Below are 27,594 nucleotides of genomic sequence, written 5' to 3'. Positions count from 1 at the left end.
CAGACTTTTTTACCAGTAAACCTGGGTGATACTTAATTAACAGAATTCTTTTTACTAAATTAATCATAGGTGAACATATAAGCAGATTTTTCAACCTTGATACCCTAAAGCCATAGAAAAGGCAAGACTAGTGGAAGGCTATAAACAGAGACTCAATAAACTTCCAAAGCCACTGAAGCAGCAGATCCACAAGGAATATGCCTCTTAGATAACCATTCTGCTCTCTGCTTACTTCTGCCCAATATTTATTCTTCACTTCATATTTAAAAAGAAAAAAAAAAAAAAGGTTGAGTGCTGGAAATTAATTTGTTTCCTAAAATTTTTGTTAAAACACACTATCATTTTTCTGAAGAATTTACATTCAAAATGAATTATCCTTTCATATTTTTACAATAGTTTTCAATTGGATGTAGATATAATTTTTTACCAGTATTTATAAATTTCCAACTTGATAGCTGTATTTATGCTGCAGTTTAAGCTCAAAGAGAGCTAATGTTTCAAAAATTATTCCAAAATAACAAGGCATCACTGAATTAGGAAAAAATTCCTTAACTGTATGGCACTGACAGCTTATTGGTTTTAAAAGATTTCTTTCTTTGGTTTAAAGTAATAAAGAATGTATTTGTTTTAAAATTAACCATAGGCATGTTCCAGATTTTTGCCTCTAGTAGAACCCACACATTGACTCCTAGTCACATTCTGAATTCACACTTTGTGCAGATACTTACTGCCCAAACGGACCCATCATTTTACAGTCTCCACGTTTGTTCAGTAAAAGAAAAAAAAAAGTGCCACTATCACTTAGTATGTGATCAATAATTGCAAAAGGAGCACAGCTCTGTTAGTCATGACTGCATGAAGGCAATGTCTAATAAATCACTTGTGCTAACTAGGGACACAACTATTGCCAGGAGATACAACTGGCTGCTCTCAATTAAAGCCCAGGGATTACAGGGAAACTGGAGACTTCCAATGATGTGTGGCTGGTTTCATGTTAGAGACACTTCTTTGTTTGTTTTGCTTAGTTCTTCCCATGAAATAATTGAAAAATCATTTCCTTAGGCTGTTATAGCTTGTCCAGAAACAAGTTTATAAAACCACAACAAGAAATTATACTAAAAAATTTTTGAAAAGGAGCAAGATGCAAAGAGAAGATGAGAGAAACATTAGGAAAGGAATTCAGAATATATAAAAATTAAGCAATTGAGCAATTTAGTGTACAGTCAAGTTGTGGATTACTTGAATACAAGGAAACAGAAAAAAAACCCCAATAGTTTTAGGAATAAAGTAGACATAGAAATAAAATGGAGACCAAAATAAAGAAGAGGAAAGAATTGAGCAGTGAAGCAAAATTACTATCAATAAGGTAGGGATACAAAGGACAAGATGGGAAAACAGACAAAGCAATATGAAAACTAATGGGAAAGAGCAGCTTAATGTGGAACTACTCAGTTGTCCAATAAAAGCACTGCAGCATTTGTCCAAATACAACAAGCTGTTGACACCTGCAAATTAAAGTGCACAATCAGGCTGCAATATATCAAACTGAAAGGGTTCTTGGGAAAAGGACAGTGAATGAAAACATCAGAGACCTATACTAAATGATAAGTTTGGCCATTATCTTCCTAGAAGATATAAAAAATAGAAATGTAATACCTCCTTCCTTGTTGTGAGGATAAAACTCATTAATTGTCATCAAGTGCTCACACATTACATAGAGCACTGGAGGGGGAGAGGGGGAAATAAGCAAGCAGAATATAATTGCTGTTGTAAGATAAAGAGTACAAAAGGTCTATTACTGATTGATGGACTACAGGGTTACAAATTGATCATTTTATCTGAGAGACTGAGAAATCCAAAGGCCAGAGAATGATTGGCCTTCATGGGCTTTATTTTTTTTAAGTACAAACAAGCTCAGTCATTAGATTGGAAAAGGCCAATATAGACAGCAGATGAAAAATGAGAGAAGGATCTTCTGAATGTGGTATGGGAATGGGAAGAAGAAAAGAAAACTGTCCTGCAGCATAGAAACATACACAGAATTTAAGAGGACTGCTCTTTTGAAAAATCTTCAATATTCAAAGGATGAGTGGAGACAAAATCTGGCAGGCAAGACCTGTGAGAATAATTTCTTATAATTCCTCAGCAACCAAAAGTTAAGATCTAAAAGGATCTGTTACAGGGACCTGTATACAGAGAAACACATACCTAGAATTGATTCAGTTCAGATAACCTTAGACATCTGTCTCAAAACAAACTGAACAGCTCTCTAGAGATACCCACAGTGATTAGTTTAGATGTCTAATTTTAATAAATTAATTTCTGCTAGTAATTATTCTTGATTCTACTCAAAATAAATATAATATCATTTCCTGTGAATAAATGAAGGCTCACAGCATGGAAGGGGGAAAAAGTGTGGACTTGTTAGAGACAGAAAGGAATGGATTGCAAACATAGTTTCACTAACCAGAGCTTCAGAGATGATTCTATTAAAATTTCTAAATATTTTAAGAAAAAAAACTGTCTCAAGCATTTTTTTCAAGCAGGAGACAGAAAGAATCTGTGGTGTTTGCATACATAGTTGAGATAGGTGAAGGTCTTCTCAAAAATAAAAAAAAACACTATCAGATCACTGACCAATGTATCCTTATCACTTCTCAATGATAAATATTATTATAAACTTCATTCTAATGAATGTTCAAAAAGACATAAAAAATAAATAAAACTTAAACAGAAATAAAATCATATATCTGGTCTAACAAACACTGTTGCTTTAGGGCGTGTATGGACATTTTTCTTGAAGGCAAATAAATGTCCTAAAAACCCAAAGACTAAACTCTGCAATATTATTTCCTTTCCTGCCTCCCCTAAAAGATTTGTATTTTGGTTGTGGAAGTAGTAATCTGAAGACCTTTCCCAGTACTACTTAATCATAACTCATACACCACAGTTTTTACTTCACACCACAATCTACCATTACTATCTGGTATAGTTAGATTAAAAATCCAATATTTAAGCTTTGTAATTCTGTTTCCAGAGAAGATTAGCACCTGCCATCCAGTGAATTTTATGAGAACAGAATAATATATTTCAAAAATAGGTTACTTCTAATGAATTTTACTTAAATCATGCAAACTTTAAAACTCAGGACAGTAGTTTGTGGTATCTGAAACAAAGTACTCATAACTCTATATAACCATATAAAATAGTTCTGCTTGACATGATCTATGTACCTTCTTTAATTGCCTTACAGCAGAAGCATCCATTAAATAGTGATGCCATCAATCTCTAAAGTATACTTGATTAAAAATTGCAAATGAAGCATGCTGGCAATTCTGATTAATACATTTACAACATCTTTCTATGGTCTTATAAATTAAATCTATAATGAAGACAAGCAGTTGTATTATCTCCAGTGAAAGTGAGGATAACTTGTATTGTCTCCACAAAACATTAAGATTTTTAACAGTTAATGGCAGATAGGAGACTTCAACTCTTAGTAAACCAGGAACTGAAGTATCATACATTTAGGCTAAATCTTGAGATTGCATTTTCATTTTCCCCAAATCTTATTACAGTCACATAAATGATCACAAAGTGAATGAAAGTAATTATTCAGTAACATTTCATATATTTCTCCTCATGTAAAAATTTTTATTACAAAGAATACAGAACAACATCATATGATCTTGGAAAATAAGGACACAAAATGGTTCCTTCAGAGTAAACTGAATTATTTACATTTATCGTTTTGATTCTCCAATCCCATAATTATGATTTGATTATGTTTCAAAAAGTGAATTATTTTGCTGTCAGGATCTTCATTGTGGCAGTACAATTTCTACCTGACCAGTAATTCAAATGGTATGAAAGGAGACAGACTTTGAGAATTAAAACATAAAATAATGTCTGGCTCTGGAGGAAACTTTTAAAGACATTTTTAAGTTTCTTGCTTTTTTGCTTCTGCCCAATCTTTAAATGATAGTCTTAGAGTTTAATTAATATTTTCATTCCCCTAATTTTCTGAGATTACAACCAATGAAATTAAATAAAACGTACTACTTACATCATTCTGATCATCTTTTGCATTGTAATAGATTATATCATTATTCTGAAAGAGAAAGAAAAGCAAATCTGTCAGTTTGAAAGTGTAGCAATAATCTCTACTATTGCAAGATACATTTTGAACTAAATCACCAGTTCTTTAAGTATTCTCTTTGAAAGATGACACACTCTGATCTTTGCTTGCTCTCTGTTGCATGCACAATTTCCCCTGCTCGTGCTTAACTTCATTCATTGAATGCCTCTTCCATGGGAGGCTGCATAAGTCACTCAAAACACAGCTAGAAAATACAGATAACATTGGACAAACTCCAGAGCTCATAAAAGGCTTCCATAAGCTGTTTCTGTCACAGACATGTGACTTTCACTGTGCAATTAGGGGATTTATTCACCATGACATTCAGCAGCAAGGCACGGGCTTGGCTAAGTGGGGTAAGTATTTGCTGTACCCGTGTTTATTGTTTTATTCACCTCCCACTGCGAAAATAAAATCTGAGAAAATACATCACAGGAGAGTCTGGCTGTTGGAGTGTACAGCAGATTCTGGCAACTCTCTGGAAACACTCTACCATGTAATTCAAGCAAAGCATAGAAGGAGAAGATTGTCATTCCCATTCTAAAATAAGTCAGAAATTCCATTCAGTACAGCTTGGTGAAAACTGTGGTATGTCCTATGAAATACAGGTTTTTGTTTTTGTTTTTTTTCTTGTTTAAATATTACTGAACCATTTAAAAGCATTGAAGATTTAGGTTCATTGGAGTAGCTTTCCACCAAATAAATTGCTGCAATGTGCCTGAAGATTTTTGAATAAAATCAATTTTAAGTGCATTTCTGTATGAAATAGAGACATGTATGAACATAGCCTTTTTAATTACCTTTACTAATTTTGAATAACCAAAGAAAAGAATAAGTTTTATTTCTTGATATCCAGCAGTGTGTTTAAAGTAGGTGACTGCTGTTGACCTCCAAAAGATTATCTCAATTTATTTTTTTCAGTTCTGTTTATGGTAATACCTTTTATGTATCCAAATAAAAACTTGAACACAATGAAATGTTTTCTTTTACAAATACCAACAGGAAGGAGTGCTTTTAGTAATCGTTTTTCAAGTGAATAAACCAAGAATAATTTTTATTTTTACTAAAAAAGTATAACATGTATTAAAAGGTTATACACTTCATCTTTAAAAATGATCATTTTATTCACTCCATAAATAATGACATAATTTATTCTCCTTTGTGACCTTTTAGAGAGTCAAACATGAAATATATTACAGATGAGCTAAATGCCATTTTGAGGTAAGTGCTATTAACATTAATTAATCTTTTTTCCCTCAAAATGAACATTTCCACTTTTCCATCAAGGCACTCTTCTATCCATAGGTCAGTTGGTTGTGTATCTCTATCTGGATATCAAAGCCAGACCTCAAGGCATTACAGAGACAGGAGGAAATTCTTTCCATCATTAAAGACTGATGCTAATTGCTTATTCACTTGATTGCTGCAAGGAAGACCACAGACTTTGAGGAAGTCAGAAGAGGCAAAAGTTCTGCTTTCTTTGGTTCCCCTTCACTTTGTAAATACCTATGTTCAAAATACCTGTTCTATAAATAATGTGGTTGGTTCAAAAGCCCCTCTGATTCTTTAACAAGCAACATTTGAAACTGCAAAGGATGCACCTCTGAGTGGTACTAGCCAGAAATGTTAACACAAATGTTTCATCTTTGTTCGCTGCAACTCTTTATGTCAGGTTGTATTAGAGCAGTTTCCTTGCAATCTCATCCTTAGAAGGTATCTTTCAGGAAAAATGAGAGCAGGAAAAGCAATGTAGGCATTATTAACTGCTATACTGGTTTTATTTACTGCTTTTGTTCTTAAAAGGAATATTTTCATAAAATACAATTTTTATTAGGCCCTCTCTTATACTGACTCTCATCTAGATATGAGTTTATGTCCTGAGCCCCTCTCCACTGTTCTCTTTTATCCTGCTATCAAATAATTATTGTATGGGATTTTTAACACTGTCATCAACAGACACAACTCTGTCTATATAAACAAAATGACTCTTTATATTCACAATTATATCTTCCTTGTCTTTTATATGTTTATTTATTTGTTTAAATTTTTCAAAGCTTCCATAGCTTTACTATTTATCTCTACTGGACTGAACAGTATTTTTTAAATCACCTTTTAGAATAACTTTTCAGGAACATGATATATTAATAAGCTAATGAAAATAAACACTCTCTGCCCAAATGACTTAAGATATTTTTTGCAAGGTTATTCATATCTTGTTGTCCATTATCCTGCCTGGAGATATTACCTATATAATGAATAAACTGACAGTGACATTGGACATATCTCACTGCTCTTAATAAAGAAAATATGAGATACCCAGTGCTACAGCACACTGAATGCTATATGGCTCACAAATTAGATTCATGGATCACTCAGATCTTTAGAGGACAATTTTTCATCATTTAACCACTTCTAGTTGGCAAGAACAAATTGCTTTGTTGCTGGCTCTCAAGTGACTAGTTTAGTTATTTATTAACTTCTGGACACGAAGAATTTGAATCTTCCCACTGCTGTACACTTTTGCCACCAAATAATATTTGGTCAGCAAACAGAGGGTACAGTGTAAATATCCTATATATTTTGGTTCTTTATCCAGTAATACTGTGTAAAACAGGGGGTTATTACTTCTGTTCACCAATGGAGGGATTTAGTAAGGCCCTCCTGAAGCTGAACTTATAAAAGAATGACTTTGGAAGACCATATGCATGAAGTAAAAACTGTAGTGTAGTATCAATATATAATTTTATGGTTTCCACCATCTTTAGTTCCCCTTTCAAAGCAAATTTCTTTAGTATCTGCAAAAGACATCTGGAAAGCCATATAAAAATTACATTAAGGACAAGGTCATAAATGCTTTATTTTTAACTCTTATTATTTTTTTTCCTAATCGTAATTTTTCTTCCACACTTTCATTGATAGTATCATCTGCTGAAGTGAAATTATTCCACTGTCTTTACATTGCTTTTCATTTTAATAGTTCTAGTTTCCCTGCTTGGGGTACAAAACATTTCCAATGGGAATCATTACATATTGGGTACTATTAACAAATTCTTAAATTTCACCACACAAGATGTGAAGTTGCTGGTCTCTGTAATCTCTGTGTCTTGAGAAGAAAAGCATGTGAAACATTGGCTTTCAGAAAATCTATAAATGAAATTTGAGCTCACACCAACACTAACTTACACTCATATTTTGTTTTTCTACAGAGCAAGTTCACAGACAGTCTATTGATTCAACACATAAATGCCTAAACTCAGCTCAGGATTACATGAATGAAGCTGCAGTTGGCTTTTCATCTTAGGAAACAACACTTTTTTCAATCAAGTTCTTTCAAGAACAACAAGGAATACAGACAAGACATACAGACACTACAGATAATTATGAATAGCAAAATTTTAATAGTATATCTATGTCATTTTGCTAGAAGAAAATTCACATCCTCCTTTATAAAGTGCCAAAATGAATGCTCCTGGTCACTGCTGCCATATAGTGGTGTCTACAGGAACACCTCCTCTCCAAATCTCATGCTAGAATTCCAAGAACTTTTCATGTAGTATGCACTCCACCAACTTGTCAAAGGTTCATTTTTGAAGTCTTTTCAAACAGACATCCAATGAAGTCTATTCAGAAATGCTGCTTTCACTGAAGCTGTGGTTAAAATTATATAAAACCTCAGATCTATCTGTGGGTTTCCTAGAGACCCTACAGGACCCAGATCCTGTGATGCAGCCTAAAATGGTGTTAGGCCTAGAGGGGAGATTGGCCTGAAATGAAATATAGAGCCTTATGGGACTCTATAATGAACTACAAGAAAATAAATAGATTATATATTATTTATATATATATATATATATATATATATATATATATATATATATAAAAAGGTGGGGGCAAGAAGAAAAAGGTTTTCTGCAGCTTTTCATATTGTAAGAAAGTAATATCATGTATTAATTTTGATAGATACTGCAGTTATCCTTTTTTTTTCCTTAAAAGCTGTGTTTCCACAATTGTAGGTTAAATGTTAAAGTAAAAAAAAAAAAAAAGTACACTTTTAGCCATTACAGAGACACTAGAAAGAAATTAACTCCCTCTGAAAAGAAAATAGAAGAGCATCAGTTAAAAGTTTCTACAACTTAAAAGATTTTCTTCAGTAAACCACTTGAAGCAAAATTATTGTAGCAGATTATATTACTGCATTACGATAAGTGCATGTTTTAAAACCTGAAATCACAGCCAAATATGGTTTTTTTAATTTTTTTTTAAACAGAATACCTCCTATGACTTCTAAGTATTTTACCCAAGAAGTTCTTAAGCACCCAAAGAGAGTCAATGTCAAAAAGCTGCTCTGTATTGCAGATAATCTGCAAGTAGTGAGGATTCTTTTAGTTTGCAGGTAAGAGGTAGAGAAAGAAATCAAAATCAGGAAGAAAACAAACCACACAGCAAGTAAAAGCCTGATTTTGACTCTTCAATTTTTAAAAAAAAAGTCTTAGAATTACAGATAGAAATTTGGTCAACATTTTAAAATCATTTTAGTCCCACACAGTTGGAAAAGATACTCATATTAGTGAATAAACAAGGAGTTATTTTGCTTAGTATGAACCAATAAAAAAATTAATAAAACTGGTCCATTTTACTCTTTAGGTAGACCAAAGAAAATTAATGTAAATGCCTACAAGTGCTAAAAAAGCATTTAATTAAGTTTTGGCAAAACATTCATTTTAATAAAAAAAAAAATATTCCTTGTATCCCCTTGGATAAAGAGCTGTATTTAAAAAGTTCACTCTAATACCTTTGAGGTAATTAAGGTTTAAACCTATCTTAACAAATTATATGACAAATAATCCAGGCAATTTTAGTTTAATCCCTTATATAGTCTGACAAGCAGTTTAGAGGCAAAATAGACACCTCAGAAAAGAAAGGAAAATATGGCCTACCACACATTAAAAATTACATCTGTTATTAAAGAGGATAATGTCAGAGAATAAAAGACTGCAAGCAGGGAAAAAAAAAAAAAAAAGAAAGAATGTCAACTAATACTATCTCTGTTATCTCTGTTATTACAGTTTTGTGATTTTACATAAGGGACATAACACATATAAAATAAGGGGCTTAGCTGCTAACACCTTCTTTCCGCCCCTTAGTATCCATGTGTAATAATACTGATGTATCACTTGTACTTAAAGTGAACAAAGTTTCAGGCAATATAGTAAACCAGTGCAATTATAATTACAGTGTATGCATGCAATTTCAGGGCCTAAACATGGGCTGGAAGAAATTGGTTAGAATGCATTTAAAACATGAAAACTGGACATAGAATCAAGATATTTTAAAAATCAAATTATTAAATTAAAAATAAAACTGAAATAATATTCTTTCGAGAAATATGTCACTATATTACCTAAAATATGGACAAATGAGTCACTCAGGTTAGACATTTTTGCCCCAAACTTAATTTGATTAAATAACTGCTTTGTCAGAATATTAAATTTCATACACTAATTAAAAACTTCCAGGTGTGCACTATAATTTATGATAAGCCTTTTTCATCAGATTTGTGTAAAGGGCTTTTCTCAAGATTCCACTGAGACTAATAATTGAAATGAAAAGATGAAGGTGAAGATTACAGAAAATAACATAAAGGGGCATTAAAAGTGCTTCACATTCTTTGTCATAGAATATTCTTTCTTTTAAATAGTGAGAAAGACCTACTTTTTCAGCATTCATTTACAGGTTATTCCTTCACTGAAATTATCAATCCAGAAACCTTCAAAATTTGCCAACAATTTTCATGAGGGGGTCACTGGACCACTCAGAGATACATCAGAGTGATGAATAAAATGAGTAATTTATCAATTACCTGCATGCTCAATAGCAGGATTAGGACATACAAGTTCTTATTTAAAAAGATGTCAGGTAAATGTAATGCACACATATAGAATCCAGATAAACATACACTATAGGAAATATATTCTTTCAAGCCCTTGACATAGATTCTGAGGAATTTTGATCTGAGATTGAACCCACAGATTGCAACATTGATGGTGGTCAGATCTTAGGCATGAGTTAAAAACTGAGGTCTTGAAAGAGTTCATTGACGTCTAAACTTGGAAGAAGCTAAAACTTGGAAATATCTGAGACTCCACCATAAATATTCTTTAGGTATCTCACATCCTACATACCCATGGGTGTGTTCTGCCAACCCAGCAGCTTTGTGACCAGAGAGGGTCTCAGCTCCCTCTGTGAGCAACGGTGGGGCCGTCACCCATCTGCTCCTGGGTCCCCTCAATGGCCTGACCTTCACAGGGACATGTTTCCTCCTGCCCTTCTGCTCACTGGGACAATATCTGATTACGTGCTGAATTTAACCAGGCTTGATTCAATTTGTCTGGTGCAAATTCTAATTAGTAAAGCTGAGCAAGAAGTTTTTTATATCACATTCAAACCTCAGGAGGAAACCCTCCTAGTTTTCACAGAACACAAGAAGTAGTTTTTTTTTTTTTTTTCTCTTTTCCTCAGTGTCCATATTATGCTACATTATACATTTATTTTGAAAAAAAGGGAAGGAGTGAAGAGTATTAAGGTTACCTGCATCACCTCAAAAAGAAGGATAACAAACATTAGAAAGAGTACTTATATCTTCAGATCTCTAGAATTCATCACATAAACTGAAAAAAATAGGTAAAACTTCTCAATGTAAAAAAAAAATCCACAATTTCAAGGTAATATATATATATATATATATATATGGTATATATACTATATATATATATGTAAATAAAGGTATTTTTCACTGTAAGATTAACTGTTAGAAACTGCCATTGGACTACTTAAGGTGCCAGGATGATACTTAACTTCATGACAAAAAGTTAAGAATATATTTCAAGTACTAATTGCACTTTGACATAAAATTAAAAGTGAAAAGTAGTTGAAAGTGTGAAGTTAAATGTGATAGAGCCCAAAAGATGAGAACTACAAGTCAGACAAATACACACCCAAATCAAAATCTACAGAGATGTCTGTTCTTCTGAAAGAATACAACATATTCCACAAACAATTTCTGCATAAAGACATCCTCTGGCTCAGTGGCCTGCAGCCAAACATCAGTCTTTGTTGGACACACAGATAATTGTTAATATAACAACGGAATTTTGGCAATTTGCCTACTGGTAAGAATAGTCTATTTTTTTAAATTATTGTTTTTCCTTTTTGGGGACTTTTTAAATTTACTTCAATTTTTTAGAGCAACTGGTAAACTAAGCAAATTAAATGCAGCAAACAATTAAGCATTTTTTTTGTTGCAAAGCATCAAAGGCCAAATACTTAATGCAGGAATGAAAAATTAGTGACTGAAAATTTAAAGTTGCAAAACCACATTGATATTATTCTCTGGTATAGTTGCCTCTGGTATAGTTGCCACAGACTGGCTTGTTTTAGTTAGTCAAGCTGAAAACTTATTCTCAAGAATGGTATTGTGATCCACAATAAAACCTAGGATTTTATGTACTTGCATGGAAAGAAAATCCTAAGGAGATTCTACTAGAGTTACCACACTTAAAAAACCAGATTTAAATTTAATTTAAAGAACCAGTTACATATACAAAGAGATAGGAATAACCATCCTCTCTATTCTTCCTCCAGTGCTTTAAGGCAAATACAAAAAACACAGGAGATAACCCTGAGAAACAAAAATATTTTAAATTATTTTTAATTTTGGCAAATAAATTCTTCCAAAAGGTCCAGGAAACTGCTAATTTTCTCATCACAATAGGTTCCTCAAATTATAAGCAACTTCTTTTTATAAGGCAAAATGCAAGAGATTACAAAGCAGATTTCCAGGTGGGAAAATGAAATTAATTTGTTAGCAGCTAATTAACCTCTATATCACACTATCTGATCAGTTTAATTAAAGCAGCAAAGTATGTTTATTATAATTTATTCAGCATTAATTTCTTTAGTTGATGAAAGAATATAAAAATAAAATAAATATTTTAAAAATTGTCTAAACTGATCACATATTATTTAGATTGTAAATAGTGGAAAAAGTAGAGTAGAGGAGCCTAGTTAAACAAAATTTGGACATAAATTTCCTTTGGATTCACAAGAAATTGGCATTCTGAATTCATACCAATGTAGGTGCTGGGATGCAATGAACTAGTTGTGCTATCATAACTTAATATCAAAATATGCCAGTCCTTCAACTCCAACGAATCTTCAAAAGCCCTGGAGAAAAGTATTTTTTACAAAGCAAGAGGCAAACATTTAGTAGAATTTGTCCCAAAAATGTGTGTGCATTTTTTTACATTTCTTCTGTGTTCTATCCATTACAACCAACAAATAAAACCTTGTTTAGCAATGCTGCAATCAGTTGTTACAAAACGGAATAAAATTTTAGACACATGACACTACAATGGAGTAAAAACTCAAGAGGGAAGGTTCTTGGTGATATATGAGATTGGCTGAAGTGTGCATACTTCAAGGCTTATCTTTACAAAAAACAAACAAACAAACAAACAAACAAAAAACCAAAAAAAAAGTACCTCACCCAAAATTCCATCACACAAAGTCACTCTAACTAAATTCTAAGCAATAACAAATTCCCAAATAATATTGATGTATTTTAAGAATTTCACTGGAATGGAAAAATGCCAACATTTTGTATACCTTTCCTTAAAATGCAACAGCAGAGAGCCATATACAGCTTTTTATTTACTCTTTTATCCACATGTAAAAACTAAAATACAAGAAGATTTTAGGATACTTCTATGGGGTATTAAAATACTGTGTAACACAGGAAAAATGAATTTTCTTATATAAATTATGAAAGTATGATCCAAAATTTGGATCACATTTTAAAATGCTAACACTGATCTATAATTTCAATGATTTCTAATATTGTTAAAAGCAGCGATTTCTTTCCTGTATCAATTCTTCACTGGGTTTATTTAATCACTTAAAACATGTCATTAAACCCCAGGGAATTATAACATACCAAAAAAAAAAAAAAAAAAAAAAAAATCCCCAAAACAATTGCTATAACTCACCTTACAAAAATTTTCATGAAATTAGGAAAAAACCTAACCAGATCTCTCGATTTCCTCCTAAATGTGAGAAGTCCCTTTACAAAAAGGAAAAAAGTTCAAAACATGTCAGGCTATGTTTCATTTTCAGATTGCTCTGGCTTACCCATGTAACAAATGTCTGGCATATTGACTGTTAATTTTTTTAATGGGCCTCTTATAAAGATAAATCTTTCTTAAGACTTTAATCTAAATTATTTTTTCTCTGTCTCTGATGTCTTAAAAGGAAAGCAACTCTGGACAGCAATTACCAGGTTCTAAGAATTATCCCAATCTCACCTAATTAATAAAGAACAGAAGAAATCATAATTTAATTATTCAGCTTTGGCAGCTGTTTTGTGCATGTCTTGCACTCAATCATTGCAATAAAGCACACCTTATTTCAGAAGTAGCTCAGTAGCATGAGACAAGCCAGCAGCTGGAAAATATTCCTTTTATTATTTAGTATGAAATGATGAAGACTTTTCCAGTTGCTCACTAAAAGCGAAAGGTTCATATATTTATAAAATTAGAAAAAAAACCACTTTTTTTCCTAATTATTGTTGTTACATTGGTATGCTGGAAGTCATGCAGAAGAGAATGAGGATTTAAGAGTTCTCTCAACATCTTGATATTGTGTTTCTCATTCTCCATTTTAGTTATGGATTTGCACATCTTTTTAGTTCAACAACTGTACACAATTCAAAAAAAATCTTAATTTTTATATAGATTAATCTTATTCTAGGCAGAGACATGAATTTTACAGCATTTTAGCATTTCCATCAAAGTCTATGGTAACACATGTAAGTTTGGGTCCTTATACTGTATTGCTCACCTTCAAATTCTCATACAAATCAGCACTTTAAAATGCATCTCCTTCTTAAAATTCAGGGTGGACAGACAGATATATCACAGAAGTGAGAAGATGTGAAGATAGAGACAATGTGATCAATTTTGAACCAGCAAAACAGCTCTCTCTTGTAAAAAAAAAAAAAAAAAATGAAATTAAGGCAGTTATTTGTTAAGAAAGTCAGAAAGGCTCCTGCAAACTTAACCAAGGCTACTGAAAAAAGAGCTTAGCACTGGAAAATGATAGTAAAGAAAAGAGAATGAAGTAAATTGCAAAGTGTATTAAACTGATTTTAGTTTGAAGAAATGCATCATTTTGTTCCCTGAAATTTATAGTACTACAGAAGAGTGAGCTGAGATTGCAGAAAGCACAAGAGGGAGAAACTACAAGTGTTTAAAAAGGGATATGGGAAACTTAGGCTGATGAGGAAAGAAGAAGGAATGCTGCGAAGTGTCTTTTCAAGGATGATGGCATGTGCACAGCCACAGAGGACATAGCAATGAAAACTGGGGAGAAGGGCAGGAGATTATTGCAGCAAAGCAGTCATTGCAAACTGTTTACAATTCCAACTGTTACCCATGACCTCTTTGACAACAGCCAAAATTCCCTAGTCCTCTTCCCCCTCCCTTCCCTCCCATTCCCCCTTCTCATTTTACACAATTCATGTTAAAAATTTTGCAATCCACCTTGCTAGAGATTGTTTTCTTTTGGTTTCACTTTAGGAAGTCTATTGAATGGGATGGGCTGATAACTCCTACAGCTCCAGAAAACTAAAGGAACAGAAACCATCCTAACTTAGCCACTCTTCGCCTAGAAAAGTCCACCAAAGCTATTTCAGCAGGTGATGTACTACAAATACCTCTAAACACTTGTCCAACTATCTAACACTTTTAGAACCCCACTATGCTGATGAGAGCAGCACAGGCTGTGGTTATTTGGATACAGTGGAGTGAAAATCCCAGGCATAAGTAAACCATGGGCTCCTGCACAGAGTGAGCATTGGCCAACTGTGCACATTGACCCCGAGGGACAGCACTTCTTTTCTGCAGTAAGCCACAAAGACATTGTTAACATTGAATCTGAAATATTCCTGGGGTTTAAAACATGAAGGAAGTAAAATGTCAAAAATATGGGCACATACTAGTTTAAACATTCGAGATACTCAAAGTATCTGAGCCTACCAGAGTTAGTGCTTTGTAGACCTCCAAAACAAGAGACTCAGCTAAAAGTGTGTTCCAGTTCATAGACATAAATACACAAGCACAATCTTAAAATTTGTCTGATTGTCCAAATATCACCTAAATGTTGTTTATGAACACTGACCAATAGGGAAAAGCATATCTAGTATCTCAGAAATCTGTAAGCTTTAATTCATTATCTTCAATCAATAAAGAATGATTTCCTCTGTTTCATATTAAAACATTTAAAGCTCTTGAAAACACAGTATTGTAGACATAAAAGAATTTGATGAATGCAGTTGTATTTATCTTAATATTTTCTTATCAGTGTAGAGAAGACATGAGGAGCTGAATGAATTAAGTGCATCCTATTATTGACAAACATACACAAGTTCAATCAGAAGAATGGATTTGCACTGCTCTACTCTTACTAGTTAATGTAAACACTGCAGTGAATTATTATAATTTCAGTAAAACCTACTGATGCTAAAGGAAGTCCTGTCCTGTCCATGTCATAGTTATTTTTCATAAAAGCATCATTGATAGTTCACAATCAGTGCATAGTTCATAATATTTTAAATATTTTCACAGAAATTATAGGATATTTTCCCTACTGCTGCTAGTTCAATGTCTGAATGGATTTTGCCGTCCAATTTTCAAGGTTAATTTATTTGTAACTGTTATGTATCTATTGCTATAAATAAAGCTTATTTTCTCTAGAATAATATTTCCTCTAGGTGCTTATTCTTGACACAGGATGCTTACTGATGTGTAACCATGGGACTTTTAGGATAGAGCATGCTTTATTCTTCACAGAGAGTATGATGTACATGTTTCAAAATTAAACACAGATCAATCCTGAACACACTCTGCTTTCATCCATGATGTCCCCAAGACACCTAAACAATGTCCAGACACATTCTGTGGCATAGAATGCACCAGGAACCCTCTCAACTCAGCTGGCTCCAGGAGGTAATATCCTGTCTGCCTTTCTGCATGCCTCCAATATCATCTCAGCAGGTTTTATATGCTCACATACTCTTACATGCCCTGATGTAATTAATGTAGAGCCAAAATATTAGAGATCAAGAGAAACTGGAAGTGTTTGGAATTGAATCACCCATTTGGGGTCATCCCTATAATAAAGAAAGCAAGTCAACCATCAGCAGAGGAAATGGCAGCCATCACTTGGGATTAATAAATATATTAATGACTTGGTTTTGAAAAGAATACTTCAGTCTTAAGCCAGATTTTGGGGTTTTTTGCTGGTATCTCTCACCAAAAATGAAAAGAAACCAAACTACCCTTTTTCACAGCAACACAGATTTAAGAGAAAATACCTGCAAATATGGGCAAAATAAAATGGAAATGTTCTATCTGAAAAGTGGGGAAGTGCTATGGCAAAACTTCCTCTATGAGCATTTTAGAATACTTTAAGTCTAAAGGTCATTTCAGCTATGATGCCTATAGCAAATTAGATGAAACTTGCCTATATGGAGAATATTCAATCTGGTAGAAAACTTTTGCTGGAAGTTTTCTTTAAATTTTTATGTAGGAAAAAACCTCACAGACAAAGCACAAGAAGTTTTATGAGGTGAAAACATCAGAATTTTGTGCAAGCACAGAAAAATATCAACTGAGCTGATGTTCTTAGTTTTACTGTACTCCTGTGTAACTCTTAAGAAATGCAAAACTGAAGTTACCCTCCTGAGAGGTGGTAATGCCCAAAGGAATAAGACAAACCTACTTGAATTAATAATTCATCAAGGATTATTCACCCATCTTTAAATGCAAGGGTCTGGTCTGATCTTTTTTATATTTATTCTCACATTTTCAAGAAAGTTACAATTCAATAGTATTTTAGTGTAATATAATTTGTGACTAATGAATGGAAAAATTAAAACAGAATGATAATGTGTTCTATAAATTCATTAATCACGGTCATAGAGCTGGCCCAGACTTCTTGAGACTTGCTAAATCTTAATGCCCCTTCAATTTGTGTATTTATTTAAAGGGTTCTTATGTGCTCATAGCAAGAATTAACTGGGAAAAAACAAAGCAAATTCCTAACAGCTACATTTTTGGCCAAATCAGGTAGAATTTTTAAGCATTTATTTGCATGATGTTAGCACATGTTAGGATATTGCTAATTTTTAAGAATATCTCTGCTCTGTGCTATGTAATCTCTTGCTTTGTGGCCAAGTCTACAGAAATATCTGACACTACTTCAATCACACATCAGCATTTGCAGGACATAAAAGGGACACACTTTTACCTTTTGTTTAAATTCTGATGAGAATTACACAATACTCAGGAGATGGAAAGCTAAGAATTCCCAAATCCCTCAAGCAAAATGCAGCTCTTAATAATAAGATTGTCTTGCACTCCCAGAGCATTTGAAAGTCTATGTAAAATGAAAGACCTATTAAAATTTCTACAGTATTGCAACTGCAAAAGAGTGCAGACATCAAACATTTTCTGTTCACATCTACTGCACAAGCCTCTTCTCAAGGAACAGGGCTTCTTGAGAGTGTAGAGGTCTACAAACTTTTAAAAAGGAAACTTTCCAAATCCCCTCTTAGGTCCTTTTCTAAAGGTAATGAGCTTTGACAAAGATAAGCTTCATTTTCATCTGGCATCCTACAGGAATTCTGAGACAAAAGAAGAAGATAAAATATCAGGCCTGCATGACACTACTGGCTTTGTCATTTGAAAAAAAATAAATGGAGTTAAGAAACCCACAAATATCTCCACCTCCAAAAATCCAATCCATTCAGCTCAGACTTTCAGAAAAGTTCTATTTTTAGTATGAAATAGCACATGCAGAATTCCATATACACATAAATATTTATACACATAAAGTATTCATATATACATACAGTATTTGCTCTTTTTTGGCAGGAAATATTTAAAAAATATTTAGGTCTAATTTCCTTTAAGAAAAAAACTTCTAAGGTTTGCTATTATGAATGGAATTCCTTCTCTGAAGTAAGAACCAAATCTCTATAATATTTTCTGAATTTCTCAAACTTAGAAGTTTGACTCCATTATGCGAAGTCATATTTGAATCTTATACCATTGATTAACTTTTGTGCATATTCAATCAGGTTTTTTTAAATTAAAACTAAAAAAAAAAAAAAAAAAGTAAGAAAGAAAGCAACAACAAAAAAATCCCTCTCCCAATTTGTAAATATTCACAACAAGGTTAGGTTGGTTAATACTTTTTCCAAAACACTGGCACATTTCCTAAATTCAGTATAAAAAGGGTCAGAATAATATGCAACAACCAACAGGAAAATGAGTTTTCCTGGTAGAGTGAGGAAACTAGTCAGGTCCTAGTTATTCTGGCAAGGATAAATTACAGAAAAAAATAAAGTGTTAGTTTTGAAATGAAAATATTTGACAAAAAAAGCTTACAGACAAACTAAACAGAACCCTTGAAGTCCAATTCTAATTGATTTTACTTATTCACCAAAGGCAGTAAAGCAGTGTATGAATTACTTATTTCAGATTGACATGAGAAACTGAATTTGAAGTGAAAGGTATCATAAAAAAACTAGTTAGCTTCATCTATGCCACAAATTCAATGATCTTTTAGAAAACCTGCACAATAGCAGCTGCAAAAGCTTTTCATAGCATATCGTACTTCTCAGTTTTAAACTGAAGAACCTACAGGATGTTAATAAATTGAGTACAATAGTATATCTTGCTTTTAATAAGGTGTTTGTTCTGAAAGCACATTAAAGCCTCATTCAAAATGAAGGTGATAATGCATACGTATGGCAGCTTAATAATAGAAATCACACCTTTCTTTCTTTTCTTCTTACCTAGATCCTTCCCTCTGCCTCTTTCAGAAGCTGCACATTTTTTAAATGAGTTGCCTGGTCAATAAGTAAAAAAGTGTATTAGATGTCTTTAACATATTTGATTTTTCAGATAAAATGGAATGCTTTAAAGCCCTCAACAGTGATTGAAGGTGTTTCTTTGCTTTACTCTAAAAGCTTTTTTGGCGAGTTTCCAACCAGTGAAGCACTTCACTGCACAGATGAGATCCGTGCAATGACTTACATTATAAAGTTACACTCCTTTACTGAAGGTAAGCATAGTAAGAGGTGGTAAATAACCAGTAACTAAAGACCAAAAACTAGCTCCTCTACAGCTACACATTTTATATCCCTGCTTATACATAATCTGGATTCTGATTGTACAGCTAGCACTGTCTTCCTCATCAACTTTCTAATCGATTTAAAATTCCTAAAGTGTGAAAAAGAAAATATAAAACCAAGGATTTGACACTAATTAATCACACTAACATTCATTGGTGTAATTCTCATATAGGATTGTATCAGATATATAATGGAATAGAAGCATGGAAGAGCTGTCCTATGGCAGCCCATATTTTAGAGGAAAATCCATGATTTCTAAAGTGAAAGACTCACCTGAGAGACTCTAGAAAGTTATAAAACTCCAGGCAAGGTAGCAAGCAACACTACTCTTAAAAAGATTTCTAATGGCTTTGTTTTTGAGTTTTTTCTAATTGCCTATAAGATGTTTTTCTTTAACTGGTGCCTGCTAGATATTTGTAGACCAGAAGGCATGCTGAGAGTTTTTGAAATAAGAATCCAAACATGAAGGGGCAGGATGCTGGGGACAGACAGGTAAACAGAGGGATCTCGTTCCCAGGAGGGGAATACCAGACAAATTCTGCACTAATCTGGTGAGGCTTATGTCAAATCTCCAAAGAGGCTTCATCGTGGACATTTTCAGAGTAAAACACTGTGATGAAACTTAGAGGAAACTCTCCTTACTAACGATGGAGATCCTGGGAAGCTGAAGTCAGTGTGCTCCAAAGGCTGTAGCTATTGTGTCTCCTGTCTCACTTTGACAAATATTACAGAGAACTGCAGAAATGTTTGTTGCTGGCACATTCACAGTGGACTTCCATGACTCAAAAAGGTGTAATTCATCTGATAAACATCAGCTAAACATCAGAACAACCCTTAAACCCACTCAATTTCAGAAAATATGATTTATCCTTATTTCCACTTTACCTCACCTTCTTACTCTCCCAGCATACACACACAGAAATTCATGCCCTGGGTAGAAAGATGTTCAAGTGCAATCACTGGCAGAAGAATGTTATTTCATTCCTTTCAGTGAGATAGGGGACATTTAATTCCAATTATACACAAATGAAGGTTACAGGTCACAGAAGAGGTGGTGCACAGCCCTTCAGGGAATAAAATGTTATCCTCCCTAGAACTTGTCAATTTAAATTTGTCATTTGGATGGGATTTTTTTTTTTTTTTAAAGTCACAGAGGCTTTAGAAATGTGAGGCATTATACAAAATGAATCAAAATTAATGTAAAATTTATTTCACTGAGTTTTGGATCAAAGCACTATATGAAGATACAGACAGCTTTGATACTTTGCCTCTGTTTAGTGCTATTATAACTTTCACAAAATTATAAAGTATACATGACTTCCTAAGAAAGGATCCCACACCTACTTTGAACCTGTGAGGACTGGCTCCCTGTACTGCAGGTCTGGTGCCAAAGCTCAACTGCATCATTTCCCACATGTGCTCTTTGCACAAAAGAGAATTATCAGAGGTACAAACCATGAGAGAACTGTATCATCTCTCTGAAGAGATGAGAGAAAAAATATTGTAGTTTGTTTTCTTCACAGAGTTTTTCTTCTTTGAAGAGACAAAATATGTTTAGTAAACTGCTTCTTTATAATGAAACCGTGCCAAAGCTGAAAGTTTAATGGTTTGTTTGTTTGTTTTCCAGCTGAGGCTTTTAAGATACAATGTTTTAGCATTGTATATCTTATAATCTTAATAATTGTAACATCCACAGTAAATTACAGACCTGAAAATTAATTTAGACTCCTGAAATCTTAAAACTGCACGATACAACAGACATCTACTACAGCTCTGATCTTGCAGGTCACCACTTGGATCAACTCTGGTGATAGGAAACCTGTTTTATCTTTGTTATCCTTTTTATCTTCTGTTTCTTTGGTGAGCTACTTTTCACTACAGTTTTATGCAGCCATAATTTATACTAGAAAAAGATAAACAAACAAACCATTATTCCAAAGTAATATTCCCGTGATCTTTTTTCATTATTTTTAAGCCCAGTTTGTACATGAACACCAGCCTACATATTATCATTAGAGAAAATGCTGTCTCAAAATTACCAAGAGGTAGAAAAGCATCATTTACACAGAAGAAAATAAAATTACACTACTGGTTAAAAGATAAAGCATATTGAAAGAATTTTTCATGTGGCATTTTTATATGATAATTAGTTCTTAAAAGTCTGAGTTTTAGTCTCCATATAAATAAGTGGATGTTAATAGGCCATCCATACAAACTCCCCTTTTAAAATACCAATGAGATATCCCTTATGTTTATACATGTGTAAGTACAATTAATACAGCAACCCAACTGGAAGTAAAATTGCTTTAGTTAACCAACCATTGCAAGGCAATCAAGTGTGGTATCAAATGTAATTGTAGAAGATTCATTTGGGGAATAACAGCAATTACTTCTTACAGAATTCTCCCTTTCATTCTTTCAGTTTGCTTTTTTTTTTTTTCATGAGTCTCTATGTCACAAAAATAATTGGACGATCACAACTGTCAAAACCATCCCCCTTTCAATCTGTAGTATACAAGAAATTTCAAACTGACAAGGCTGTTTCATTTAGATATATTGGTTTGTACCTCTGAGTTGTAACTGCTTTAATCTAAAATATTCAAGCAGGCTTAATTCCTCCAGCTGTACAGGCAGCTGGGGATCTGGGCAGTAACAATGGAGAAGCAAACAGAGAATGAGATTTCTTCATTTGCCTGAAGCTAAGCACTTTAGATTTGCCTTCAAAAACTTCACAAATATTCTCTTAGGACCTAATGGTTTTTTAACAGGTAAGTGTTATTTTTGGGCCATACAGGTAAACTGCAGTTCAATTATTTCAACCAACTTTGTGCTTCATCAGGAAATAATACATCACAATCCAGTATTTCTTTCTTTCTCTTTTCTACTTAGAAGATATTTGATATCCTTAATTGCTATTCTTATTTAATATTGCTTTTAATAACTTTAGTAAATTAATTAGTCATTTCCAAAAGTATTTTTTATTTAATTATCAGTGAAAAATACCCATATCACAATGATTTTTTTTTCTGTCACTTAGCTAAAACTAATGGTAAATATATAAGACGCATGCTCTTAACTCATTTTAGATTTCCAAAATGTCCAGCTCACAGCTGGATAACTGAGTTACATGGTGAATGAGCAATGGGGTCACGGGCCAGGCACAAAGGTTACAGTGAACAGGGAGACATCTGGGGTCCCACTGGGCTCCATCCTCAGCCTGGTTCTCTTCAACACCTTCATTAATGGTTTGGATGCACGTTCGAAGGAATACTTAGCTAATTTGCTGATGACATTGAACTGGGAAGGAGCTGTCTACTCCCTCAAAGGCAGAGAAGTCAGTGGAGACACCTCAATACACTGGAGTGATGGGCAACCACCAACCTGATCGAATTTAACGAGGGCAAGTGCCAGATTCTGCATCTGGGATGGGGCAACCCGGGATGTACAGACAGACTGGGGAATGAGAGGCTGGAGAGCAGATTAGAAAGGGCCATGGGGATCTGGTTGATGGCAAGTTGAACATGAGCCAGCAGTGCCCTGGCAGCCAGGAGGGCCAACTCTGTGCTGGGGGGCATCAGGCACGGCATCGGCAGCCGGGCACTGGGGCAGTCTCACCTCCAGTGCTGGGCGCAGTTTTGGGCACCGCAATATTAAAAAGACATTGAGATACTGGAGAATGTCCAAATAAAAGGCAGGGAAATCCTTAGGAGGAGCAACTGAGGCACCAGGGTTTGTTCAGCCTGGAGAAAAGGAGACTGAGGGACACCTCAGTGTGATCTTCAACAACTTCAGAAGGGGTAGCAGAAGGGCAGGCACTGATCTCTACATTCTCATGACCAGTGACAAGACCCAAGGAAACAGCCTGAAGCTGAGTTGGAGGAGGTTTAGGTTGGATATTCAGAACAGGTTTTCCCCAAGGGAGTAGTTGAGCACTGGAACAGGCCCCCCAGGGAAGTGTTCACATAACCAATCCTGTTATGTGACCAGTTCAAGAAGTGTTTGGACAACACTCTCAGGCACAGGGTGTGACTCTTGGGGTGTCCTGTGCAGAGCCAGGTGTTGGACTTGATAATCCTAATGAGTCCCTTCAAACTCAGCATAGTCTATGATTCTATGAAACTGAAAGAAGGTAGATTTAGATTAGGCACTAGGAAGAAATTCTTTTCTTTGGAGGTGGTGAGGTACTGCCACAGATTTATTTCCCAGAGAAGCTCCCTGGAAGTGTTCAAGGCCAGGCTGGATGAGGCTCTGAGTAATCTGGTCTAGTGGAGTGTATCCCATGGCAGAGGGGTCAGAACAAGATATTTAATGTCCTTTACAATTCAAGCCGTGCTGTGATTCTGTGACTTATGAAAGACTAAAAATTTAAGTTTTTTGGTTTGTTTTTAATTGTCTGGTCAGCTTGAAGTAGTTGGAATTAAATACAGTATTGTACCTAAAATATTGGAAGAAATTATAGTACAAGAAAAGGAATTTTAGTAGATGTGGATCTGTATGTCTGTAAATAGTTTGATCTCCTAACTATTTTTCTAAAGGACAAGCGAATTTTGATCTTTAGACAATCTGGACAGTCTTTAGATTATTAGGTGAAATTAAAAAAAAAAAAGTCTCTGGGAGTAAATCTGGGGTTTTTTATCCTGTAGTAGCTTATTTCAAAAGACTGCATCTAAGATGCTGGATTTTGATTATACTGTGACACTCACCTGAAAATAAATTTTTTAATGCTTGCATGTTTTGTTTGCTGTGAAATGTGCAAAACCCACACATATTTAGAGTAAGGTGTTACAACAGGAACCCTGGTGGTCTTTTGACTGCCACATCCCTTGTAGCTCTGTACAGACCTTGGTCTGACAGTCAGTCTTCTTTGCCCTTTCATTTTTGCATCCATTCCACTCAAGCCAGCCCAACTACACTTCCCCAGAAGGAATGCTTGTGATATTTTCCCCTGAAAACTCCATAGGCTATTATTTGGCTGCAATCTGACTGTCAAGGACATTGCTGATCACAAGCTCATTAGAAGCAGGAATAGCTTGCCCCATGAGTTTCATTCTACAGTGACTCATGTGCAATGCTGCTGGAAGGACTTTCATCACCCAAAACCAAATCCTGGATGAGAAATGAACCTCATACAGCATGATATAGACCATCCATAATGCTATCAGAAGAACTTTAAGAACCTTTAACTACAGAAAGTTTTACAATCTATCTTCTATTTTCCATCACAGCCATTAGGAGAATGAGTCTTCCAGTGAAAATTAAGTTTATCACAAAGATCTGTGTGCAAACTAATTTGAGGAGGCATTTTCTAAAAAGTAGGCCAGAAGAAAAGAAATATTACTTCTGGCAAAAATAGAACAAATTAAATTATAAGAGGCTTAATATATTTATTTGAAATTTAATTGCATAACCTAATGTCAAGGTTATTATATGGTGCACACTATACTGATCCAAATTCAAAACAGTAAAGTACAAGCTCAGTTTGCAGTTACTTTATTATAAATCCAATTGCATTTTTTTTTTCAATACTGACCATAGCCTTTGCCCGAACTACAATATTAATATAAAATCACATTTCCAAAATATTTTGAGATGTCTCTTTGGCAATGAACTCAGATAAAACCTGAAGCCTCTTTTGTATGACTGACTTTTACTGCAAAAAAAAGGGCAAAAAAGAAAAACAAAAGCTGAGGCAGTGTTGACATGATGCCAGATTACAGTGCAGAAGCAAAATTATTAAAATGAGATTCTGACTGTATTCACACAGTTCTGCACTGAGTCCATCAAGCCTGCAGGTTTTGTTTTTCAGTCACTAGAGAGACAGATTAGCAGAAAAGGTCGCTGCAGCATTCTTGTTATAGCATCTCCACGGAATATGCATTGTGTGTTTTAGCGTGTGTTGGAAGCTGTGCCTGTGCAGAGAGCACACTTAAAAGCATTCAGGCTGTGTCCAGAGTCTCTGTTCTCCTGAAGTCAGTCACTCCTATCTGAATTACATGGCCTGACCTTAGAAGCTTTTCTGTCTGTTTTCAGATCTTCAAGTGCCTGAGTAACACCGGATCAGAATGAACATTTCTGCTGGTTTTGACTGGGTTAGAACTATTTTTCTTCATAGTAGCTAGCATGGGCTGTATTTTGGATTTGTTCTGTGAACAGTGTTGATAATTCTGGTGTGGGTTTTTTTACTGCTGGGTACAGTTTTTGTGCAGCTGAGGCCTCTTCTGCTTTCCACAGTCCCACCCCAGTGAGGAGGCTGGGGGTGCACAGCTGACCCCATCTGACCCAAAGGATATCCCATTCCATACAGCACCACTGGAGGAAGAAGAAAGGAAGGGGTGGACTTTTGGAGTGATGGTGTTTGTCTCCACAAGTCATCATTAAGGGCAAAGGAGCCAAATTTTCCTGGGGATGGATGAACACCTGCCTGCCCATGGGAAGCTGTGAAGGAATTAATTTTTCTGCTTTGCTACTGCATGCAAATTTTGTGTTACTTATGAAACTATTTTTATATTAACCCATGAGTTTTCTCAGTTTTATTCTTGTAATTGTCTTCCCCATTCTGACTGGGAGTGAGCAGATGCCTGTGCAGTGCTTCCTTGTCAGCTGGGGTTAAACCACAACTACTGTAAATGCAGGCGAACCCAATGGGAAGAAATGACGAGGTCTGACTGAATTCAGAAGGCAGAATAATTTCTTTATCATAACTACGCTAAAATACATTAATATACTATATAAAAGGAGGATACTAGAACTACATACTACTTTCTCTGACTCTAACTCTCCCCCAACTCGTGACCCTCTCTGGAGAGTCCAGACCCAGGTCAGTTGGATTGGCCATCAGGTTCAAACAAACCTCACCAGAATCCAATCCAGCACTCACCCCAGGTAAACAATTCTCCACACACATTCCACATAGGAAAAACAAGGAGCAGAAATAGAAATTGTTTTCTCTTTCATTTCTCTCTGTGCACCTCTATGAAAAATCCTGAGAGGGAGAGAAATGTGCTTGCAACACACAACAACATTCTTGGAAAACCACTGTGCATTTAGCTGTGTGCCACAGTGATTCTCATGGATGTGCAAACACAGTCCAGGTTTGTAGAGGCATCATGTAAAAGTACAATCTGCTTTTATTTCTGAAGGAACATGGAATAAAGGCATAATAAATAATTTTGACACTTAGCCAGGAACTATAGCCTAAAATTAAGAGGCTTATAATCACGCAGTGCAATATTAATTTGGCCAAATTGGTAATAAAAAAATCAAAGTAGTGCATTTTAAAATCATGCACTTTATTTTTCAGTAAAGCCTGACATGAATAAAGAAAATAATTTAATGTTTGACCAGATTGGGTCCTCTTTCAGCAGTACTAGAATCTTGAAAGAAGAGATGCAGTTATTAAAATATGGAAAGGGATTTAAAAAAAAGTCTATGACTCCCAAGTAATGCAGATAACCGAATCCTTCTGCATTAAATTTTTTCTTGTTTGTTTTTTTTTTCCCCTTTACACAAGAAACAGACAACTTGTAAAAATCTTTTCTATGATTCTGTTTAAGTGTTTGGAATAAGCACATTTTTAACTGGGAGCAACCATCACTCAAATGTCTTCTCTGTAATCATTCCTCGTCTGTCAAAACAAAGTTATCTTGTGTACAACTCAGAGCTACATCCCCGTCTGTGAGTCTCTTTATGAGCTTCTGAAGGGAAAAGTTCATTTTATTCTCTAGACACCCTGACTGCTACTCTGTTTACTGAATTAAATAAACTGTCTATTCATAGTCACCAACCCCTTCTGTAGTAGATATGTAAACAACATATTTCTAAGACTACAGTTAAGATTTCAGAGATAAAAAATCCAAGAAGGTTAAAAGGAGAAAAACTGAAGCTTACCCCAAACTCATCCCTCCACTGATGCGATGCTTGGTACTTCTCTGCTTCTTTAGCAAGGCGCTGAAGAACAAAGAGAAAGAGAACATGAATCTTTACTGATTCTTCACATAGAAAAGTCTTTCCCTTTTACTATTTTCCTGTGCATATTTTCTCTCTATAAATTTTATATCTATGCTTTTTGCAATTACTTGAAAATGATGTGTATTTGCATCAAGGTGAACCATCTAATCTAAAAAATGTTATTTTTTGTATTATTTTATATTTAAGTACTGTAATGCATTAGAAAATTTAACCCTCACTCCTATATAATTTAAGA

The 27,594-nt window shown here is 34.4% G+C and overlaps 1 protein-coding gene across 5 annotated transcripts in view; it reads right to left on the bottom strand.

The window, feature by feature from the left end:
- Positions 1–27,594, bottom strand: part of CACNA2D1 (calcium voltage-gated channel auxiliary subunit alpha2delta 1) — a 358,410-nt gene that overhangs the window by 162,972 nt on the left and 167,844 nt on the right. For all 5 annotated transcript variants that reach the window (XM_012568886.5, XM_030291341.4, XM_041721401.2 and 2 more), the window contains exons 4-5: positions 27,279–27,338; positions 4,067–4,111 (exon numbers count right to left, since the gene is read on the bottom strand). In XM_012568886.5, the coding sequence (XP_012424340.1) occupies positions 4,067–4,111; positions 27,279–27,338 (105 nt within the window). The remainder of the gene's footprint in view (positions 1–4,066; positions 4,112–27,278; positions 27,339–27,594) is intronic.

The sequence above is a fragment of the Taeniopygia guttata genome, chromosome 1A (genome assembly GCF_048771995.1).
Source record: "Taeniopygia guttata chromosome 1A, bTaeGut7.mat, whole genome shotgun sequence".
Taxonomy (NCBI): Eukaryota; Metazoa; Chordata; class Aves; order Passeriformes; family Estrildidae; genus Taeniopygia; species Taeniopygia guttata.
Note: the sequence above shows the minus strand (reverse complement) of the source record. Positions and strands in the feature narration are given on the sequence as shown.